Raw genomic sequence first — 21,313 nt, 5'->3', positions numbered from 1 at the left:
AATCCAGTTCCAGAACTCAGCCCTGTTCTCAGCCAGAACTGTGAGGAGAAAGAACATCTTTAGTTTGGGTTTCTGGGGAAGGAGTGAGGAGCTGGTGAGTTAACAGTAGGAGCAGGTACAGCTTCCAGCACCTGCTAAACCCACACCAAAGTGGTTTTCTATCTACATCAATACTCTGAAAACAGCAATCTCAGAAGCCTGTTTCCCCCATCCCCTCCATGCTCAGGTGTGATTCGTGGTATCTACGTAACACTAAACCCTGCAGAACTCCAGAGGTGTCCTTTCACCATCAGAACAGGCAGCAAGCAAGGGTGTCTTGCAGGCCATAAGGGATTGCTGAAGGCAAAAACAGAATTCAAGACAACTGGCATCATTTTAACTGCTTTTTAAAGGGATTTTGCTCCATATTCTGCTGATTCTCTGGGGAAAGAGGTAAATGCAGCAGCAATGTCAAGCTACTGAGCTCTGAGCCGTTAAAAGCTTCTGGCATAGGAGAGCTCTTCATCTGACTCCTAATGATACCAACACATCAGGAAAGCAAATCTCCAAGGACTCAGGGTTATGAGAATAGAGAATACTGGAGTCTGCCATTCCTTTGTAACAATAAGTGATATACAACAAACCTGAATTAGATTTTAACACAGCAGGTTAGTAAAACAGTTTTTTACTTCTAAAGCACAGAATCTTAGCTTTATGATTCTTAGATTTATGATTCTTAGATTTTATGCTATAGAAGCATAAAAGTTACCTTTATCCGTCACATAATATTATGTAACATTAAGTCATGAAGAGAATTACAGGGCTCCTGCACCCTGTCCCTCCAGAGCTGCCCATTAGTCACCATTTAAACTTAACATTAAAGAGAAAACCACAGGAAAACCAGGAACCAAGTGTCAGGCTGCTCATCATCCCTGAGTGCTCACCTTGTGAGAGCACCAGCACAGACACAGCCTCTTCCTCTCTGCCACCTAATGACACAAACAAGGCACTACAGCCACGTCTGCAACACGGAGCTGGGGCATGCGGCTGCTCACCCCACTGCTGCTCACCCCACTGCTGCTCACCTGGGTCCTGCAGGAGACCTCCTCATCTGCCAACTACTGCAGCCTCTGTAAAGAAGGGGAATGCACACACTGCTTACTTTGTGTATCCACACACCTGAGCCTGGTTAGATGGGCTCTCTTTCACTGATAACATAAGCCTGAAAGGTACAGCAGGAAAGGGAAGCTAAAGAAACCAATGCACAGCACAGGCAGGGCTTAGGCACATCACATCAACCTGTTATTTCATAACACAACAGGATTCTGCCCATTTTAAGGCTAAAGAAAAGCCACATGCAGTGGGGCTTCCGCTGCAGACCCACTACAGGTCACACAGAGCAGCTTTCTACCCTGTTACACGCAGCTCTCACATTTAGGGCAAGTACTCACATTGCAGGTAACTAAACCCCGTTTATAAACCATGTCAGGCCATCAATCACTCGGAATGCTCACAGCTCGGGGAGCAAACGAGCGTAGAACACAGCCTGTCGCTCTCTGCCACCTCATGACACAAAGGGGCCACAGCAGCCACCCTCGCAACGCCTCTGGTGGCAGGTTGGGGAGCCCACAGGGACTGAAAGGGGATACACGTGTTTGTAAGAACAGCATCACCACTCGGTAGCCTTAGAGGGATCTGGTGCACGTGTAGATACTAAATGCAATAGATCAGAGTGCTAATAGATGGGTGCGGATCTTTGCGTTAAGCACCATTTACCTTTGGCTTTTCAGGTCATGAAAATCCTTTTCCCTTCACCCTTTGTCTTCTGCCAGGCTGAAAAAAGACAAGAAAATGTAAGTTAATAACAGTAAACATTAGTTCATCAGTTTAGCAGCTAACAACAGCTTAGCCGAGTGTGTAACAACCTTGTGACCTGTGCCCCATAACGCAACATTGAAGCGCATCAACAGCAGCACCGGTTTCTGGGGGGGTTCAGCTCCGGGAGCACCTCCAGCAGCGGCAGCCCCGGTGCTCCCCTCGCCCCACGGCAGCCCCGGTGCTCCCCTCCCTCCATGGCAGCCCCGGTGCTCGCTCTCGCTCCATGGCAGCCCCGGTGCTCCCCTCCCTCCATGGCAGCCCCGGTGCTCCCCTCCCTCCACGGCAGCGGCGGCGCGCCCCGACCACGTGGCCGCGCACGTTCCCTCCAGCAGGGAGCGAGCCCCGGGGTCACCGCGGGCAGCGCCTCGCACGCGGCCCTGGATGCACACAGGAATCCCCCCCACCCGTACCTCCGGTGAGCCTTCCTCACCATCATCATCCTCACCATCATCCTCCTCATACCCCGCTCCGAGCCCGGCTCCGCAGCCTCCTGCTGCCCTCCGGCCTCCGGTGTGGGCAGCACGGAACGGAGCGGGCCTGGAGGGACCCATCCCGGCCCGGGGCAGCGCAGGCCCCACGGCCGCTCAGGTCCGACCCCGCCGCCATCGCGGTCACACGCAGAAGAGGCCGCAGCGCTTCCACCTCCCGCTTATATAGGGCGAGGTGCCCGCCCAGCGCAGCCTCCCGTGAGCGCCCCCTGCTGGCCTGGATGACGCGGAGCAGGGAGCGGCCGGCCCGAGGACCCGGATGGGGATGCGGGACCGGGATGGGGATGCCGGACCCGGACCCCCGGCCCATTGCTCTTCCCCAGGGCTGCCTCCCACCAGTGTCAGGGACTGGAGACCCCATTTCCCATGGCTGTGCCTGAGGTTGGACCCCCAGATGCCCCGGGGTAAAGCAGGGACCCTCCAGCCCCGGGATGGGCCACTTCCCTCCCTGCTCCCTCCGTGCTCCTGGGGTGGGCACAACCTCCACCCTCCTTCCTTGGCCATAAACACCGACCAGAGCCCCCCCGTTTCACAAGGAGACAGAAGAAAGATTGTGGAGCCCTTTATTCATCAGGACAGCGCATGAAATCCAAGTGATCACAAGCTCAGGGACACAGAGGCCACAGCACAGAGGTGCCTCCATCCAACGGGGACACACACAGGGACAGGAGCCGGCTCTGGTCTGGCTCCCATCCCCTTACATCGTTCTGGACCATTTCTGTTTGAGCCAGGACCACTGGGGGGTCTCTGCACAGCACCAGAGCCCTGTCAAAACCCAGTGCTCCGGGTGCAGGACGCCCATCACCACCCCACTGGGCACCATCCCACAGGCTCTAATTGCCCTCTGCTTTGCTCTGCAGCTCACGCACAGCCTCCCTGTGCCTCCTCTTGTCCTTGGCACGGATGATGGTCATCCTGAAGAGCTTGCAGTACAGCTCCATGGCACTGGGGCTGTCGTCATTGCCCGGGATGGGGTACGTGATCAAACAGGGGTTACAGTTTGTGTCCACCACCCCCACCGTGGGGATGTTCATCTTGGCCGCATCCCGGATGGCCACGTGCGGCTCGAAGACGTTGTTGAGGCTGCTGAGGAAGATGATGAGGTCGGGCAGGCGCACGCCGGGGCCGAACTGGATGTGTGTGTTGGTGAGCAGCCCGCCCTGCCAGTACCGCGTGTGTGCGTACTCCCCACAGCTCCGTGCTGTGCTCTCCACCAAATGGCAGAACTGGCGCTTGCGGCTGACGAACAGGATGATGCCCTTGCGGTAGGCGATGTGCGCGGTGAAGTTGAGGGCCAGCTGCAGGTGCTCCATGGTCTGGTCCAGGTCGATGATGTCCTGGTCCAGGCGGCAGCCGAAGATGTAGGGCTCCATGAACCTGCGGGGGCAGAGGAGGACACAAGGGGGTGCGGGGACAGGGGATGCAGGCACTGAGCATCCTGCATGGGGCACGGCCTCACTGTGGAACCCTTCCCACCTCCAACCCCAGTGACACCACAGGAGCTGTTAGCGAGTCCCACCAGGGCTTAGGGGCTGCAGGGCACACACTGGGCAAGGTGTACGTGTCCATGCGGATATGAGGGTCTCCATGGGCAGTGCGGACACAGCCCAGGGCAGCTCCTGCTTCACTCACCGATGCCGACAGCCCTTCTTGTGCCCCAGGTGCACCCGCGCATCGAACAGATCCTTCAGGGAGAACAGCTCCTTCACGTTGAAGAAGTCGGGGTGCGCCAGGGGCTCGGACAGCAGCTTCTCATCCTCGGCTGGGAGAGCGGAGCCCCCGAGCGGCACCGGACCCGCTCCGTGCTCGCAGGGGATGCGCAGGGCGCTGGGGCCGCACTCACTGCGGGGCTGCGCCGGGACCGGGGCCGCGGGGCTGCGGTAGAGCCGTGGGGCTGCTGCGGGGACACAACGGGGGGTGAGGAGGGCGGCGGGGACGGGAGCGCGCCCGGGGCCGGGAGCGCGCCCGGGGCCGCGCAGGACCCGCTCACCTGCCCGCAGGAGCCGCGGAGCCGCCATGACGGAGGAGGAGGGGGAGGAGGAGGAAGAGGAGGAGGAGGATGAAGGTCAAGCGGATCTTTCCGCTTCCCGGGCCGGGGCGGAGGGATACCCGGGGCGGAGCGATCCCGAGGGGCGGAGCGATATGAGGGGCGGGGCTAAATCGGTCCCGCCCCCAGCTCCCCGTCTCCAGGCAACGCTGGGCTCCGCGGCCCCGCCCCCAGAGTCCCGTCTCCAGGCAACGCTCGGCCTGCGCCATGTCCGGGCCGGTGGGCCCCGAGCCCCGCACCGGAGCCAGCCCCGCTCCAAGCCCGCTGTGTCCCCGCAGGAAGCAGCCTCACCCCCGGTACCGCACCACGAACCAGACGTACGGCAGCAGAGCCCCCACGGTGCACGAGCTGCCGGTAGGTTGGGGACCGCCGGGGGGGGGTCAGCGGGAGCTGTCAGTGTGCACCTGAGCCCTGCTGAGCGTGGCACTGAGAACCTCTCCCCTCTGTTCGCTCCCCAGAGCTCCTTCCACACCACCTCCCACAGCTTCACGAGGACCCAAGGCATGGGGGGCCCATACAGGAACTGTGGGCTCAACATGGCCCTGGAGAAGAGCCACGTCACGGGCCCAGACAACTTCATCACCGCCCATGACCACGACTTCCACCCCAGCTACAACCCCAAGAGCCCGTCCCACTGCTAGAGCTGCAATGGGAGCAATGGGGTCACTGCTGGCTGAATACCCCCCCCAAAGGCTCCTGAGCAAACAGCACTGACCTGCCCCTCAGTCTCCTCTTTGCAAGCCTGACAAGAAGCACTACACTGCAATGGAATTCACAGGCTCACTACTCGCAGCAGATTGACCCACACGCCTCCACCAGTGACCACCTAAGTCAGGCCTGGCTAAGGCCTGCCTAAGCTTTGGGGAAACCCAGTTTAAAAGTGTTATTAAAACTGAGGCCAGGAATTTGTTGCGAGAAACACGTGAGCCAAGTCAGTACCAGAGGGAAATCACTACAGAATGAGGGTTATTAGGAACAACAATTGAAGAGTTAAGGTTATTAAATGCTAAATAGTGCATATGAACCATTTACTTAGTTTTAGGCAGCATAAATACTAGGACAATATACATTACATACCTATATTCCCCTAACCTTTTCTCTGCTACTAATGATGCTTTAAGCTCTTGGCTCATGTACCACACATCATTAAAATTTAAGACCTTAAACCTGTTTCTGTACTATTTAATAACCCAAGGGCAGGTTTTCCAGAGGTACCCATTAAGCCTTTGGGTCTCTTATAGAAAGCTCCTTCACCTTCCTCACCTCTCAAAGCTACAGGGATTTCAGAAACAACTCAAATAACGACACCCAATCCAAGAGAAAACGTCTTTCTCAAGGTTTATTGTAACAACGGTGGTTACACAGCGAGTGGAACTGTATCATCTGCACAGGAACTGCACTGGAACAACCTGGAACGTGTGGCCTATAAACTGGTCTTGAGCAGAAAGTGTGCAGCCTGTGTCTGCTGAGGAGTGGTCCCATCTCACAGGGGGAACAGCAGGTATCAAACATGAGCATAACGCTGTTCTAGCTGTTTGCTGAAGAACTATAAAGGAAACAAGGAGCGTAATAGTGTGTCCCAGCATCAGTGCAAATGGTAACACTTCATGTGAGGGCTATTCCCTGTTTGGGTTGTTTTTATATAGCCTTGCAAACAGTGCAGGATGCATTTAAGCATCCTTGGAAGGCAGAGGAATCCTCTTTAGTTATTGTCACTGAGCACAAATCTGAGGTCCAGAACTGAACAGAGCACCAGGCCCTTACTTGTCCCTCGTCAACCACTGAAACCCCAGTATGGGCCCATGCTCCCATCAGCAAGGTTTCAATGCCACCTCCCAAACGATTCCAGTTTTCACTGCAGTTTATATGGTTACCTCAAACAGAAGGGCTGGCTAAAGAACCTCTGCTGAGAACACACCAACACATTGGAACCAACACATGGACTGAGCAGAAACACTTCTTAAAACACTTAACTTCTTAAAACCTTTAACTTCTGGAAACAAGCAGCCCTCAGCCATTCACTGCTATTCTATCAGAGTCGTCAAGACCTTGAGCTTCTTACACCTTCCCTTTCTTCTCCTGAAATGAAACACAACACAAAGTGCTGAATTAATACAGACACAAACTGTGACAGTTTACACTGTTTTTAGCCACAGATTGTTCTGCAGGTGGAACAATTCAGGGATCAGACTGCCTCTTGCAAACAGATTCAGGGGCTTTTGTCACCTATTTCCCCCCAGTCTCCACACCTCATCCAGAACCCCACACCTCCTCCCTCCTTTGTCTCAACTCACTCTGTTTTATCCTGCAACTGAAGGCAGCTCCCTTGAAGAGATCCAGGTGCAGTTCACCCCACCTCACATCAACTGCTCCCAGGGATACGCTGCCTTAAGATCACCCAGTTCTCTTCCACTGAGGTTTGCTGGGAGGGGAGCAACACCCAAGGTGCAGTCAGCCCCAAGAGATGTGCCTGGACACATCAGTTTGTTCAAGGCTTCACTTACCATGTGTCAAACCCTGGTTTCCTGACATTTGCTTTCCTCCATTCCCGTTTTAGTGGCTTCAGACACAATGACCTGTTTGTTCAGATGTTATACACTTCTTTTGTAAGGAACACCGGCACCAACCCGAACTGTCAGCCTCAGGATGACACATTTCACTGCAGGGAATCTACCTCAAACAGCCTCTTTCTACTCTGCATTTTGAAAGCAAAATCTTCATGTTTACAGATAAAATGAGGTGAGGCTTTACTCTCAAACCAAGACAAACTGCAGCAATCCCATCTTCGGGCTGTAGGCAGTAGGGAAAGGGCAATGCAAACCCACTGCTCCCTGGCGACGATGACACAAACCATAGGAGCACTCTGGTTTCATGGTCCATGGTCAGAACCCCATTTATTAACCATTATAAACGTATCCATGTACATCATTTCCTATATACAAATCAAGTTTCTCAATTTAAAAAAGTGCTGCTTGAAATCAGGTTTTATTTAAAGCACAAGCTCATGGGAACGGCTTCTTCACTGAATCTGGTTGTGAATAGTACCGAGAACACAGACACATCAATGGGGCCCCAGACACCACCTTGTGAGGCTCAGCCTTGATTTACTGACAGCTCTGAGGACCATTCAGCTCATTGTACACCAACAGTACAGAATGTGTCCCCCCCTGTTAATGCAGTTTAATCCTCTGAACACAAGGTACTCTGAGAACTTCTATTTAAAACACCAGCCTATTTACCTATTCCAAACAAAAGGCCCAAATCCTGCAACTGCATCAAGGCAGCCAAAACGTGGCTGTGCAGAGGGGCTGCAGGCATGTGGGGCGAGGAAGAAACCACATTTCCAAGGTATCCTACCATGGAGATATTGATGCTTTAAACAAACTGGCCACTGAGCCAAGGGTTACAGAAGGGGGGGCTGGACAGTACGAAATGTCAAGTGACCACTAGAAACAGGTTGAAAACGTAACTGCACGACAGGATAACACACAAAGGCTGTTGTTCACTTCTCTACATGCCACAGTTACTTGTTCTACTCTATGCTATGCTGTAGTTTGCCACTGTTGTGCAAACATGACCACACCAGGGGGGATCCTGGGTGGCTCTGGATCCCTTCCTGGCTGCTTCTGCTCCATTTTCCAACATCAAGGCCAGCCTCCAGGAAGACACAGACACCAAGGGACAGTAAGTGAGGCTGAGAGAAGACCGGATAAAGAGAGCATCGGATCAGTTCACAGGGACAAGATGTGAGAACAAACTGCTCAAAGGACTTCATGACACGCAAATGAGAAGAACCAGCTCAGATTCCTGCTCCTGGGATCTTTCAGTGAAGGCAGAGTGGGGGCACTTTTGTTTGGTGATAAGAACATGCTACTTCAGTCCTGTATCAAGTCAGTACAAATAGAGAGTAGTAAAAATTGCTTTATTCCTGCTGCTGGAAATGGAGGCAGAGAAAGAGCTACTGGTATGAAGGAACAGTGCTGGAAATATCCTTGGCGCTTACAGCAGGGATGTCCTAGAGCAAACCCAGCTTTGTTCTATTGCACAAAAACTGTAAGTGAAAATCAGAGTCCATGGAGATGTAAGAGTTCAGAAACCCCTTTGAACAAGGCAAGTAAGGGCACTCAATTCCAGAAGTTCACACAGGAAACCAAAATCCATCTCTGGGTAACTGCAGGGCAGCAAAGTGAGACTTGAGAACAATGAGGAACTGTTTCAGCCTCACAGGCCTGTGAATGTGCATCAATCTAGTGAAATCCACAGGGATCCTGGTGTCAGCACAGACACGCTCCTCAGACTGCACAGAAGCATCACAGGGTTCCTGCCTTCACCCAGGACCAGCAGACAGACCCATCCACATTATATACCTGAATCTGTGTTTGGATCTTCAAGGCTGGAGCCCCACACCTGCACCTGCACCAGCTTCACTGCAGTTGTGCTGAGGGAACTCACCCAACAGCCCCCGGGGGGAGAACTGGGACCCCAGCATAGGCCTGTGGCATGGGGTTGTCCTAAGGCAGCTCGAATGGGAATGGTGTCAGACAATGGGCTCCAGAGACAGAGCACTGGGATCAAACACTGTGCCCTCCTCTGAGCAGATTGCCAAATGTATTCTGTGCACAAACAGGTTTCCTATTTACACATATGATTAGAGGCCTCATCATTTAAAGCATGATGAGCCAGTATCTTATCTACAGTGACTGCAGCATCCTGCAGCAATGGCAGCCCTAACAGTCCTTATAAAAATATTTCCTTAGAGCACTTTAAATAATTTACAGAATTCTACAAAACTGAAGGATGCCTGTCCATGAGATCCCTGCTCTTTCACATTAGTGTGTGTAGGATACACAGGTGATACAGGTGTCTGTGATATACAGGTACCAGCCTCCCCCACTGTCTCCCATGTCTCAAGTTTTAGCAAGGTAATAACATTTGTTCTCTAGAAAGACTGTTACTGTAAAAAGAAGTGTACTTACAGATGGGAAACCTTTCCTTTAGAGAGGGAATCGGGGCAGATCCCTGCAGGGAGCTCAGGAGCTTTTGCACAGGGTTTGTCTACAACTTCCTGCCCTTGGTCCACTTCACAAGCGGTTTCCCTATTCCCCAGGACCAGTATCCTTCCTTCCAAACTGGAGCTGGGTACCTGCATTTCTTCCTGCCTGTCACTGTCCTGGCAGACAGCTTTTCCCTTCTCATTGCACATCTGTGTGCTGTTATCTGTACATGCTCCTCCACCGGTTTTATCCACTGCTACCGCTGTCACATTCAGCTCCTGTGGTGGGCAAGCTAAACTTGGAGCTGGGCTCTGATCCTGCTGGTTATTCCCTCCCTTGCTGCACACATGTACACCCTGCTGAGATGCATCTCTACTGACTTTATCTGCTTGTACCACTGTCATGCTGTGCTCAGGGCGTGGAGCATCTACATTTGGATCAGCCCAGCTGTCTTTGTGGATATCTCCTGCCTCGATCCACATCTGTGTGCTCTCAGCTTTGGATGTTCCTCTGCAAACCTTATCTACCTTCACTGCTGCCATGCTCTGCTCCTGCAAAGGGAGATTGGAATGTGAATCTGACTGCTCTGCTGCAGCACCAGCGTGCTCCGAGCCCCCTGCTTCCTCCCTGACAGGCAGAGGAGCAGCCTCCAGTCTTCCACAGGTTTCTGCTACATGGGGTCCTGACCCTTCCCCGGTGAGCTTCTGAGAACTGGATTCTTTTATTGCTGTTGGACTCTCCCCACTAAACTCAGCTTTGGGCGAGGGGGTTCCTCTTCCCTGGTTAAGCACATCTGTATCCTGGGAAGCTGCCTCTGTTCCTAACGCACTGCTCTGGGCGAGCAAGCTCTCTGCTTTCTGCCTTTTGCTCAGGAGCAAGGATTTCTTCCTGTCCCGAGCACACTTTAGACCTGCAATGAATTTACTTGAGATTTTGAGGTGAAAGGTATTCTTTCTCTTGGACCTGGGCTTTGCAGTAACTGCTTTTGGTACTTTACCACCTCCGTTTTTGCTGGGTTTAGGTGGAAGCGTTTTCTGCACGGGCTCTGGATTAGGGACAGCCTTTTTACCTGCTGTGCTTCCAGATACCTCCCCAGCACCTTTAACCCCCACCAGTCCTTGCTTAGCTTTTGACTGACCAGTAGTATGAACATTCTCTGCTGAGGAAGCACATTTCCCACTGCCATGTAACATTGCACCTTTCCCTTCTGTCCCAACAGAGTTCAGCTCCTCAGTCTGCTGAGGCAGCTCAGGCTTCTCACTCTGACCCAGCACAAGGTCACGCTCACTTTCAACCAGCTGTGGCTTTGCTTTTCCTTTAGCAGCAGTTTGGTTGGTCGCTCTCAATAGGTCCAGGGCTGCATCATCCTTCTGTATCTCTGAGCTGCTTGCAGAGTCTTTAGCCTTTTCTGCCAAAAACTTCCTAATTTCTTGCTCAATGCTGTCATCGCTGTCCACTGAGCTGGTGTCGTCAGTGCCTGACAGGGCTGGGAGAGTACACTGCCTATTTTTAGCTGCCTGCAGGTTATTCTGGCCTGTGACTGGCCTGGGTTTGGATCCTTTCCTAAGCTGCAGGTTAAAGTCCGAGCTCTTCACGGTCTCTGGTTTTTCACTGGGAGGTTTGACATTCATGTTGTCAGGAGGATTTCGGGCCGCGCTCTCTTTCGTGGCTCTTCTGGGTTTGGAGAGGCAGCTCTTCAGCAGCACAGGATTTCTGCCTTGCTGGAGGCTGCTAAACCCATCGAGCAGCTGAGCTTCTGTCTCACTGAACCTCACCCTCTTCTTGCACTGAGATCTCTGCTCCTTGGACTTCTTCTTCAGCTTTCTCTTAGACCGCAGAAGGTCCTTGATGGCACTATCCAGGTCCTCATCGCTATCCAGAGAACTGCTCTCATCATCCGAACCATCCCTCTCTGGAGTCTGGATGGAGTTTTTCACAGGCTTTCTTGTGCTGCTCTGAACCTGCATAAAAGGGTTTACAGAGTCCAAAGCCACACATTTGCCATCTGATCCAGACAGTTTGGGAGCCATCAGCTGCTGCTGCCTCGGCTCTTTGCTGCCAAGCCTTTGAGCATCACAGAGCTCTGTGGGGCTGCTCGGGGCACGTTCCTCTTGCAGCAAAGCAAGTTTTGGATAGTTACCTGCCTGGAAAAGTCCTGTCTCCGCCTGCTCAGGTGGTTTTGATGCACCTTGTTTTGCTATCCTGCCTTCCCTTTTGAGTCTCTTTTTACGATTCAGTGATAGCTTCAGTGATTTGGGAAGAGGAAGCTCTAGGGTACTGGCAAGGCTGTTCTGATCTGAAGGCAAAGGCATCTGGAGTGAGTGTGACAGGCTGGGAGGCTTTGTTCCAAGGTTTTCTGACTGTGCTTTCAGAGCCAAAAAAGCCCTGATCTCTTGCTCGATGCTATCATCACTGTCCACCAGGCTGCTGTCGCTGTCACAGCGGGAGGAGGAGAGGAGCTGGGGAGAGAAGAAGGAGTCTGCAGCAAGTGATTTGCTGTCACTTCCCATTTGGGATGGCATGATCGTTTTGGAAATATCAAGGATAGCTTCTGCACACATGAGCTCTGCAGATGTGTCTGCTCTGCAAGAGGCCTGCAGTGTGAGCTCACAAGCAGCAATCTTGTTTTCTGGGAGTGCAAAATGTCTGGCTTTTTTCAGTGGTTTAAACAGGTTGTTAAAGTCATTGCTGGTGCTTTCAGGTTCTGATGACTTGGAATCGGTTTCTTTTCTCTTGTTGCTTATAGGGCTTTTATGGATTTCTGGTGAGGCACTTGTTGTTGAGCTAATTGTTAGGCTTGCAGAAATATCTGCCAGACCCTTTGCAGGCAGTTCCTCCCTCTGCAAAGGGACACAGTCTGTTGTGTGACCTGCCTCTCTCCTGATTTTCTCCAGCTGGTAAAGCTGAATGGCTTCTTCGATGCCATCATCGCTGCTGGAGTCAGATGTGTGCACGCTCTCGCTGACAAGTGCTCCCCTGCTCTCCCAGTAATTACCTCCACTCTCTCCATCATGCTCCACTGCCCAGGGCTGGCTGGCAGTGGCCATTTCCAGATAGGCTGGGTTCACCTGGCTGAAGTCACTGGGCTCTGGTTGGGTTTTGGACTGCAAACCCTTGGCCTGCGTGCTGGGTTTCTGCAGCTTGGCATGGTGTCTCAAGAGCAGCGCGCTACAACCTTGCTTTATAGCACCACAGTTTGGTTTGTTTGTCGTTTCTTTGCTGCATTTTAGGGCAGATCTCACATGGGAATCCTTCTTCTCCTCCCCACTTACACATTTAATTTCTTGCTGCTTCTTCTCATTCAAGAACTGCACTATTTCAGCTTGTATGCTCTGTTCAAAAGAGTCGTCGCTACTGATGCTCTGCGGGGAAGCAGGCTGCAGCCTTTTCCCAATGCCCAGGTGGTCAGACAGGTACTCTTCAGAGAGCATCTCAGCTTTGAATTTCACAGGGAGAAGGTTACTCGCCACTTTGTTCTGTGAGAATTCTCTCTTAAACCTTTTGTCTCTGCTTACGTTTTCAGAACTCTCTGCATCCCTCTGCAAGGACTGGTCACTCTGGCTCTTTGCTTTCAAGTACTCCTGAATGGCTTCCTCTATACCTCGGTCCACTGAGTCGTCGCTATCAGAGTCGAGCAGGAGTCTCCGAAACCCCACACCCTCTTCCTCCTCGGTGTCATCCGAGTCAGCAGGGCACCCACACTGGGTGTACTGGGGATGCTTCTGCAGCAACGCAGTGCTGGATGTGACTCTGTTACTGCTGCCCTTTTCTCCCTGTTGTTTCTTCTGCATAATACAATCATACTCATTGTTCATACCCAGGGGAGACTCTTGACTTTGCAGGTTGTTTATGATCATCTGAACTTTTGCACTTACAGAGGTTCTACTGACGTCTTCTTCAGGTTCAGGGTAGCAAACAGGGTATCTACAATTCCTCATTGGTCCAAAGGACTCCCATTTTGTCTGAAGAGCTACCAAAGGAGAAGCATTCATCAGGAACATTCTAGCAGACAACAGCAGGTCCACGATGGAACAGTTTTTCAGGCTGATCTCTCTTCCATCCTACAAGAAAAAAAGAGGAAAATGGTTTTTATTACACATTTACCTTCTAAAAGTACCACGTCATAATACTGGTAACATAAAAGGCCAATTATTAACAATGGGGCTTCTTGTGCCAGGTAATCACAGGAGCATCACTTCAATGGGTAAATCAGTCACTGCTGCCATGAAAGGCAAGACAGAGTCCTCATCCTTTGTGGTTCTCAGTATTTTCTGGCACAAGCAGGTGATTATCTTCACCCCCAGAAGTCTCCCTGCACTTCCCATGGAAGGTTGTGCTCTCTTTTCTGTATGTTCCTAAACAACCACGCGTTGCCAAGCCCCACACAGAACTGCTCTGATGGCACTTGTGTGATCCCCTCCTTCACTCACGGTTCTCTGAGTATTTTTGCAGTGAATTTCATGCAAGAAAGCACAAATTTAAGGGGATCTTCCCATTGAAAGTGGGATTGGTGAGAGCAGAGAACACTGCACAACATTCTGCTCCCAGCGTTCCCTGTGGCAGAACTGCCCTTCCCAAAGCCCTCCTGCCAGGCAGAGCTCCGTGGTTCAGCTCTACAGCAACACTGCCCATACAGTTCAACAGGTGGGTCTGAAGTGAGCTCGCCATGACCCAGGGTGGTGGGACACAAACCAGCTCTCACTCAATGAGCACAGCAACCACATTCGCATCGCACCTGGACTCATGCACAAACCCTGACAGCTTATACGAGCTCTGGCGTGGCATCAAACACACACAGCTCATGGAGCTGGGGCAGTGCTAAGAGAAGGGAGCCTGTTTCCTCCTGGAACCCACTACACAGCAATGACTGCAAGTCATCAACCACCGGCCTCACCGCAGGGTAAAAGCTTCTGGTACACACAAAGCTTTAGGAGCTTTTAAGAGCAGGATGAGGGTTATGAACACCTGTGAGTACCATGACCCAGCACATCCCTCCTCACTGGGGGGTACCTGCAGCAGCACAGCACTGTCCTCACTTCCACCCTTCAGGCAGCTGAAGGTGGTTCCGACCAACGTCTGCTCTGGGATTAGGCTCAGTGCTCCCGTGCATCCACCCCTGGGGGACCGGGAGGCACCTCCGGACACGGTGTGGGTCAGGCCTTCAGAAGCACACCCTGCCTCCAAGGGCCCCTCCAACACATCCACGGGGGCATGCATAAAACACACACATTTTTCCTTGTAATAAGCACCCGAGGATCAAAAAGGCAGGGACCAGAACCCTGATTTTATCCCACCGGAGCTCCCGGCTCCATTAAAACCTAAACTCCCTGCTCCTGGTAACCTATTCCCACAGTTTCCATGGAAGGAGCAGGCGCCTTCGCTCCCCCCACACGGATCGTGCCTGCCCGGGAAGGGTTACACGGGGCTGGGATGGGATTCCCACCCCGGCACCGCTTCAGGCCAGGGCCGAGGGCAGCACCCGAGGGGACACGGGGGAAGGGTCCCGGTGGGGGGGCACCCATGGGGGGCACCCACAGGGGCTGTGTGAGGGCCACGGGGGACACCCACGGGGGGGGGCACCCACAGCGGCCCTGCAGGCACACGGCCCCGGGGCCGCTGCCGGCCGGGCCCTGCCCGCGCCGCCATGGCTGCCCCTTGCCGCCTTCCACCGCCTTCGGCCGGCAGCGCCGGCCCCGGCTCTGGGCCTCGGCCTCGGCCTCCCCGGAGCCGCGCTCCGCCCGTCCCCGGTGCTCACCTGCCCCTGGTGCTGGTGGTGCCGGTGCTGGTGCTGCCCCTGCCCCTGCCCATGCCGCTCCCGCACCCGGACCGTGGTGGTACCGGCGGCTCCAGGGCCGCGCTCCGCGCTCCGCCGAGCTCCGGGTCCGCTCTGAGGTAGGGGCGGGCGGCGCCTCGTTCCCTGGCGCCGGCCGCGGGGGGCATGCGCCGCACGGCTCCGGAGCTCCGGGCCTCGGCGGCCGGGGCTGCCCGCGGGAGCGCCGGGCTGAGGGGCCGGGCCGGGCCGGGCCGGGGCACAAAGGCGGGCGCGGCCGCGGCCGCAGCGCTGCAGCCGGCGGGGAGGGAGGGATGGGGGCCGCGGCCTGGGTAACGGGGGGCAGCGGGAGGCAGGCGGGGGCAGGGAGAGACTGCGGCCGTTTGCGGCCGTGGGGCCCGAAGGCGGCTCCTGCGGAGCGGCTCTGTCCGGGCAGCGGCTGTGAGAGACCAGAACCGGGATGTGGGACATCAGAACCGGGATGTGGGACATCAGAACCGGGATGTGAGGGATCAGAACCGGGTGCTCGCACCGTTTACTTCGGAGACAGGAGCCGAGTACAGACACGGGAGGAGCGCGGTTCATCGTGCTCCCGTTGGAGTGCAATGGGGCTGCCAGGGAGGAAAGCACCCGCAGAACACAGCACAGACTGCTCCGAACCCAGTCTGGGGATGCAGGACTGGAACGGAGGTTGCGGGTGCTGAGGCCTCTGTTCTGGTGCCTTGGCTCCTGGAGTTAATGGTGTTTGAGCAGTGAGGTTTCAGTGCTCTGTTTCTAGCCTGTGTTGGTGACAAGCAGGCTCTCCACAGGGATGCACTGCCTGCCGTGCCCTGTGCTCCCAGAGCTGAGCCGAGGTCCGGGATCCTTTCAGGACACCCATTCCAACCTGTTTGTTCACTGAGAACACAGAGCGAGCCCAGCTCCCCCTCGGTAAACCTCACAGGCATTGCCATCCCTAAGCAAGGAGGAATCTCCCGAGGAACAAGGGATGGGACAAGAGGAACGGGCCTCAAGCTGCACCAGGGCAGGTTTAGATGGAGCTGAGGAACAATTCCTGCCCCACAGGATGCTCAGGCATTGGAACAGGCTGCCCAGGGCAGGGCTGCAGGCACCGGCCCTGCAAGGGTTCACACACTGGAGATGAGGCCTCAGTGCCATGGGGCAGTGCTGGGAATGGTTGGACTGGATGAGCTTAAAGGACTGTTCCAACCTGGTTGTTCCTATTATACTAATGTCCAGCAAACAAGAACCCAAAGTGCTGCCTCTTTTCCCTTTCCCAGTGCATTTTTTCCCCCCATTGGGCTTAAACACCTGTGATGCTGCAGAGGAAACCACATCTTTTGGCTGTTTGTGTCTGAAATCACAGGGGAAGTGCTCGGGATAGGAGATATCACGAGAACAGCAGTTGGGAGCAGTAGGTTTAATGTGTTCCAGGCTGAAAACAGGGTGACAGCTCGTGGCAGTGCAGGCATGGGACCATGTACCAGAATGTTGTGGATGTCAGAATCAGGCCCATTTGCCTCAACAGCCATTATCACATCCCATTACTCCTTCTTGGTGTCACTTTCCATTCACAGCTCCAGACACTTGACCGATGCTGCTGGTTCCGCCGCAGCTTTGGCAGCACATCCCAGCACCACAGACACAGGTTAACTGGGATGTAGAGGGCAGTTTCCTGGTGCAGCGTTGAACGCTGGTGAGGGTGTAGCCAGGCTCTGGAGTGAATCTGTTCTGTCCTTACACAAAGGGAAGGTGCTGCTGGAGCTGGCATCATGGCTGGACTGAGCCTGCCCTGTCCCTGCTGTTGATGCCGGACACCAAGGGCTGAGTTTCTGTGCTCACACTGTGGCAACACATTGCACGATGTGGGGCTGACATATGCTGAGTGCTGTGGAGCAGAGTTCCTCTTGCTTTTACCCCAGAGATGCTTGTTTTGGGGAGCACCTGTATTCCCATATCCTTTGTGCCCTTTCCTGGTTTCCAACCTCATCTCCTAAAGTGGTTTTGCCCCTCAGGAGTCCTTCACCTACCAAACCAGCTCTGGTCCTGGGAGTGGGACAGGACCATGTCTCAAACCATCAGACACAATTATAGACTCATATTAGTTTATCTCCTGCTCTTACAACAGATAAAACGGAGCCGATAAGACACTGGCCTGTGTGTTCTTGTGCCTGGGATATGTAATAGGCTTTTATGTTCTGAAGTGGCTGGCTTGAAGAAGGCTGCTGAAAACAGCATCCGTGTGCAGAAGGAGACAATGAATTTGTTTTTCCTTAGCTGCAGAACAGCAGCCCTGAGGTGAGGGCTCCTTTCACCATACTGCTCCTAATGCCACGCCAGAGGAAAGAAAGGGCTCTTGTGTTCATGTATCCTCTTGGGCCAAGTCAATTTACACGTGAAAGTGCTTGTAAAATCAAATTAAAGTCAAAGCTGTGGCCAGAAGCCTGATAAATGCTTTTGTGCCCATGGAATGGCTTGGGGGGGGGGGGGGGGGGGGGGGCTGGCTGCTGCTGGGTTGCTCTGTGCTTGCCCATGGAGGTGGCATGTTCTGGCTCTGCAGAGCCACTTGCCTCCCTGTGCACCCATTAGCTTGAAAGAGCAGAGCCTCTCCCCGAGGTCCCATTAGGGAGGATTTGTCTTCCTGATCCATGATCCTTGTGGAAATGAGAGCAGTGGTCCCTGTGTCCCTGCTGGATGGATGACACAGTCAGGAGCACTAATTGGACCCCTTGTTAGGATGACCGGAATGGCAGGGAGACATTCATGTGCTTGGGATGAAACATCTTCCTCGACCTCGGGATCTGCTCATCCCATTTACAGCTTATTGCAGGGGGTAGGAACACGCGCTCATTACGGGTGGCTGTGGGTACATCAGAGGCAGAAGCTGCTCTGCGTTATCAGAGGCTGGAAGCAGAGCTCAGGTGATGGCTCTTTTATTGGACGAGATAAAAACCAAATAGTAAGAATAAAAAGGCTCACCTCTCAGATCTTGTTGTCAGGTAACCTGCGGCCTCGTGACCAATTACAGCTCCTACATGGAGCTGTGTTAAAGCACCAGGCATTCCTGCTGTGCTGCCATTCCACTGGGAATGTGAATCCTACCTGGCGCTGGGTGAGTGCACAGTGGGTCTGGGACACAGGGGCAGTCGATAGCCCCAGGTCTGCAGGCCCTTTCCTCTGCTGGTGGCAGCTCTGCATTCCCCAAGCACATCTTTGGGTTTTGGGGTAAAACCGGTCCACATAAGAGGAATCCTGCTGTGCCCATTGAGATTTGGAGGAAGAAGCAGTGAGGAAAGGAGGTGGATGGAATCCAGTCTGAACCTTGAGCTCAGTCAGTATTTGGGGTGGTGTCAGTGGTGTCAGCATTGGCTTTGGAAGGAATCAAGTGGATTTCTTAGCTCTGGTTCAGAGCAGGGCTCAGGGGCCTCCCTCTTGCTGTGAGCTGCAGCAGGGCTCTGTGAGCTGCGGGTCACAGCTCCATGTCCTCCTGCCCCTTCAGCTCCTCCAGCCTGATGGCAGGCAGCGGTGTTAGATGGAGTACAAGTGGATCATGTAGTAACATGGTAAATTGGAGAGTTTAGTTGTTATTTAATAAATGCCAAGGAGACTCATGAGGCCTGGAAGTAGTAATAGCAAAATCTAATTTAGACAACTAGAAAGAGAGATGTGAAAGCTGCCAGCAAACAGGGCTGGGCATTGAATGATTCCATTTATCCTCTGCATGGAGCAGAGATGCTGCCAGCTTCCCTACAGTGGATGGATGCTCCTGGGGAAGCAGCATCTGGGGCAGGGAGGTCTAAGGGCAGCTCTTAGTGGAGCTCAGTGCTGGGAAGCTCTGCTATGTCTTGCCTTAGAAGACTGTTGTAAATCACCTTTGGAAGCTGGATTTGCTTAAGAAAAGAGACCCACCGGCTCCATGAAGCACATCAAGTGGAAAGTATAGCACAGAGCATGGATACAGAACACATTTAACTGCTTTGACTCAAATCTAATGCACTTCCCATTCCTTACTGACCATTAAACAAAACTGAAGGGCTCTGTGGGGCACAATGGATGGCTTTTGGATGCCCCTTTCCTGTAGTAAATCCCAGTGTATCTGGCATGAGAATGCAACTGGAGAAATACACTTTAGAGCCAGCGGGTTTGATTGCAGCCCTGACCTTTCCTTGCTACATGTGGCAGAGACCTCCAACATTTCCAAGGCAATGATGGCACCTCTCCCATATTCTGCACCTAGAACTTTATTTAAAAGGCCATAAATTGTATGAAAACGTCAATCGTTTCACACAGCTCGTTCCTATCTGTGCTAAATTAGACATTTTTCGTGTTTTCATGTGCCCTATGGGGTCTTAAAGGGTTTCCTTCCCTCAGCTCTCCCTTCCCGTCCATCTCCATGGGCTCTGCTCCGAGGCAATTCCCACCGGGACATCTCCAGCTGGATTCTGTTCCTGTCACAATTCTGCTTGTGCCCAATAGGTGTCAGGCTGTTATCGGCACAGTCTCCAGTGGCTTCGAAGAGAGAGTGTGAGAAGCCAGGAGCTGGTGTGGCTTACCAAGGATGCTCACCTATGGGCAGGCTATGACTACCCAGGAAGGGCAGACTGGGTGATGTGGTGTTCACTGGGCCACCAAATGGGGACTTTCTGGTGGCCTTTGGGAGGCTTTTCCAGCTGTGGTTCCTGCAGCATCCTGGGGCTGCAGCACTCACAGGCTCCCTTCGCTGCTGCTCCCCCAGCTCCTCTGCTGAGCGGTCCCAGCACAGCCATGGACTTGTCCATCTGCAGCCATCACATCCTGCATCTGCAGAGAACCTTTCCTGACCAGCTGCTTGCTCAGGAGCATCCCTGCAGTCACCTATGGGGACTGCTGGGTGACTTCCATGGAGCAGTTCCTGACTCCCAGCAGGCCCATCCCGAGTGCTGTCCCAGCCCCTGTTAGCTGTAAGCCCGTGTTTCCAATGGCATCTTCACACGGAGGAGAGCTTTCCCCATCACCTTCCTGGAGCTCTCTATTTAGCATCATGTGGAGCCTCTTGGCTGCAAACAAGTGAACCCTCTCTGTGGGGAGCTCCCAGCAGGGCAGCTGGTGATGCTCAGAGTCCAACTGGCACAAAGAGAGCCACTTGTCCACAAGAAGAGGGTCGAGTCCCCATTGCCACCCCAGGACACTGCCTGCCTGGTCACCCTGGTGGGCAATGGGGAGGGCAGGGACCAGAGCACACGGCAAGGCTCAGTCATCGGTGCCTTTGCAATGGCAGGATGCACCTGCACAAACAGGCTCAGATGAAGGATCTGCAATGACCACAGTTTGGTTCCGTGGTAAAATGCTTCCTGAAATGAGTTTTGGATTAAACCAAGGATTGACGCTGTTCTGAATGTCATCAGGCTGAGAGGGCAGCTGGGCCAGAGCCTCTGTGCAGCCCTTGGACTTGGGTTCTCCAGCAGATCATGCTCAGCACAGCAGCCATTGAGAACAGAAGGGACCTGCCAGGGGTGGTTCCAGGCTGGTTGAAGCAGCAGTTAGCAAACATACTGGTTGTTACTTGGAGTATTTACTTACCCCCATCCTCATCCCGCTCTCCCTGTGTCCCAAAGCCACCTCCCAGTGCTCCAGTCAAGAGGTGGAGGGCAGGAGCCCCAGCCACCCTTGCTTTGTGCTGCACACACTCCATGTTCACTCTTAGCTTTACCTGGGGCTTTTAAGGCCATGGCATATGTCCAGTGATGGTAATTTTGGACTAGGTGCAGTGTCAGATTCAGCCTCCTGTGCTGCAGAGCTGTCACGGATGGAGGAGTATTGACTGGGCTCTGCAAATGCCTTCAGTGCAACAGATCCATAAACCAGCTTTGGAAACAGAGGAGGAGATCAAATCCCATCCTTCTGTTAAGTGATCAGGAAAACATGGCATTTAGAGAGGCACTTTCTCCTGGATGCAGCTTGTGCTGCTGGCATTAATGGAAGCCCTTCTGAAGTGTTTCCTCATCCTGATCGTGTGGATTTGACCCTCGGCCATGCATCCCTGCCTGCATCCGGCTTGGCCAAGGCTCAGGAACCCCATGGGCATGGAAGGGAAGGAGCGGAGGCAGCACGGGGCTGTGCACGCAGCGTGGGATGGGGAAGCCGGAGCAGCTTGCAGACTACGTGCTGCAGACCAGGA

At 53.7% G+C, this 21,313-nt stretch overlaps 3 protein-coding genes and 2 non-coding genes across 5 annotated transcripts; 1 reads left to right on the top strand and 4 right to left on the bottom strand.

The window, feature by feature from the left end:
* Nucleotides 1–889: 889 nt before the first annotated feature.
* LOC115946579 (small nucleolar RNA SNORA17) lies at nt 890–1,023 on the bottom strand. The gene has a single exon (XR_004080628.2). It is a non-coding gene; the product is annotated as a small nucleolar RNA SNORA17 (small nucleolar RNA).
* A 437-nt stretch (nt 1,024–1,460) lies between these two features.
* Nucleotides 1,461–1,596, bottom strand: LOC115947015 (small nucleolar RNA SNORA17). The gene has a single exon (XR_004080993.2). It is a non-coding gene; the product is annotated as a small nucleolar RNA SNORA17 (small nucleolar RNA).
* Nucleotides 1,597–2,891: 1,295 nt separating this feature from the next.
* On the bottom strand, nt 2,892–4,371 carry MRPS2 (mitochondrial ribosomal protein S2). Its single transcript, XM_034067612.1, has 3 exons — nt 4,336–4,371; nt 3,978–4,242; nt 2,892–3,722 (listed from the first exon to the last, which is right to left on the bottom strand). The coding sequence occupies exons 1-3, from the start codon at nt 4,361–4,363 to the stop codon at nt 3,179–3,181; spliced, it is 837 nt and encodes a 278-aa protein (XP_033923503.1). The 5' UTR covers nt 4,364–4,371; the 3' UTR covers nt 2,892–3,178.
* Nucleotides 4,372–4,584: 213 nt separating this feature from the next.
* On the top strand, nt 4,585–5,553 carry PIERCE1 (piercer of microtubule wall 1). The gene is made up of 2 exons (XM_034067802.1): nt 4,585–4,746; nt 4,851–5,553. The coding sequence occupies exons 1-2, from the start codon at nt 4,600–4,602 to the stop codon at nt 5,031–5,033; spliced, it is 330 nt and encodes a 109-aa protein (XP_033923693.1). The 5' UTR covers nt 4,585–4,599; the 3' UTR covers nt 5,034–5,553.
* Nucleotides 5,554–8,195: 2,642 nt separating this feature from the next.
* On the bottom strand, nt 8,196–15,168 carry PPP1R26 (protein phosphatase 1 regulatory subunit 26). The gene is made up of 2 exons (XM_034067811.1): nt 15,142–15,168; nt 8,196–13,447 (listed from the first exon to the last, which is right to left on the bottom strand). The coding sequence occupies exon 2, from the start codon at nt 13,385–13,387 to the stop codon at nt 9,365–9,367; it is 4,023 nt and encodes a 1,340-aa protein (XP_033923702.1). The 5' UTR covers nt 13,388–13,447; nt 15,142–15,168; the 3' UTR covers nt 8,196–9,364.
* Between the last annotated feature and the right edge of the window lie 6,145 nt (nt 15,169–21,313).

Source organism: Melopsittacus undulatus, chromosome 11 (genome assembly GCF_012275295.1).
Source record: "Melopsittacus undulatus isolate bMelUnd1 chromosome 11, bMelUnd1.mat.Z, whole genome shotgun sequence".
In the NCBI taxonomy this organism is placed as follows: domain Eukaryota; kingdom Metazoa; phylum Chordata; class Aves; order Psittaciformes; family Psittaculidae; genus Melopsittacus; species Melopsittacus undulatus.
Note: the sequence above shows the minus strand (reverse complement) of the source record. Positions and strands in the feature narration are given on the sequence as shown.

Coding starts and splice junctions, on each gene's coding strand:
- MRPS2 (XM_034067612.1), bottom strand. CDS start 4,363: ATGGCGGCTCCGCGGCTCCTGCGGGCAG. Junction 4,243..4,335: donor TCCGCGGCTCCTGCGGGCAG/GTGAGCGGGTCC, acceptor GTGTCCCCGCAG/CAGCCCCACGGCTCTACCGC. Junction 3,723..3,977: donor AAGAAGGGCTGTCGGCATCG/GTGAGTGAAGCA, acceptor CTGCCCCCGCAG/GTTCATGGAGCCCTACATCT.
- PIERCE1 (XM_034067802.1), top strand. CDS start 4,600: ATGTCCGGGCCGGTGGGCCCCGAGCCCCGCACCGGAGCCAGCCCCGCT. Junction 4,747..4,850: donor CCACGGTGCACGAGCTGCCG/GTAGGTTGGGGA, acceptor TTCGCTCCCCAG/AGCTCCTTCCACACCACCTC.
- PPP1R26 (XM_034067811.1), bottom strand. CDS start 13,387: ATGTTCCTGATGAATGCTTCTCCTTTGGTAGCTCTTCAGACAAAATGG.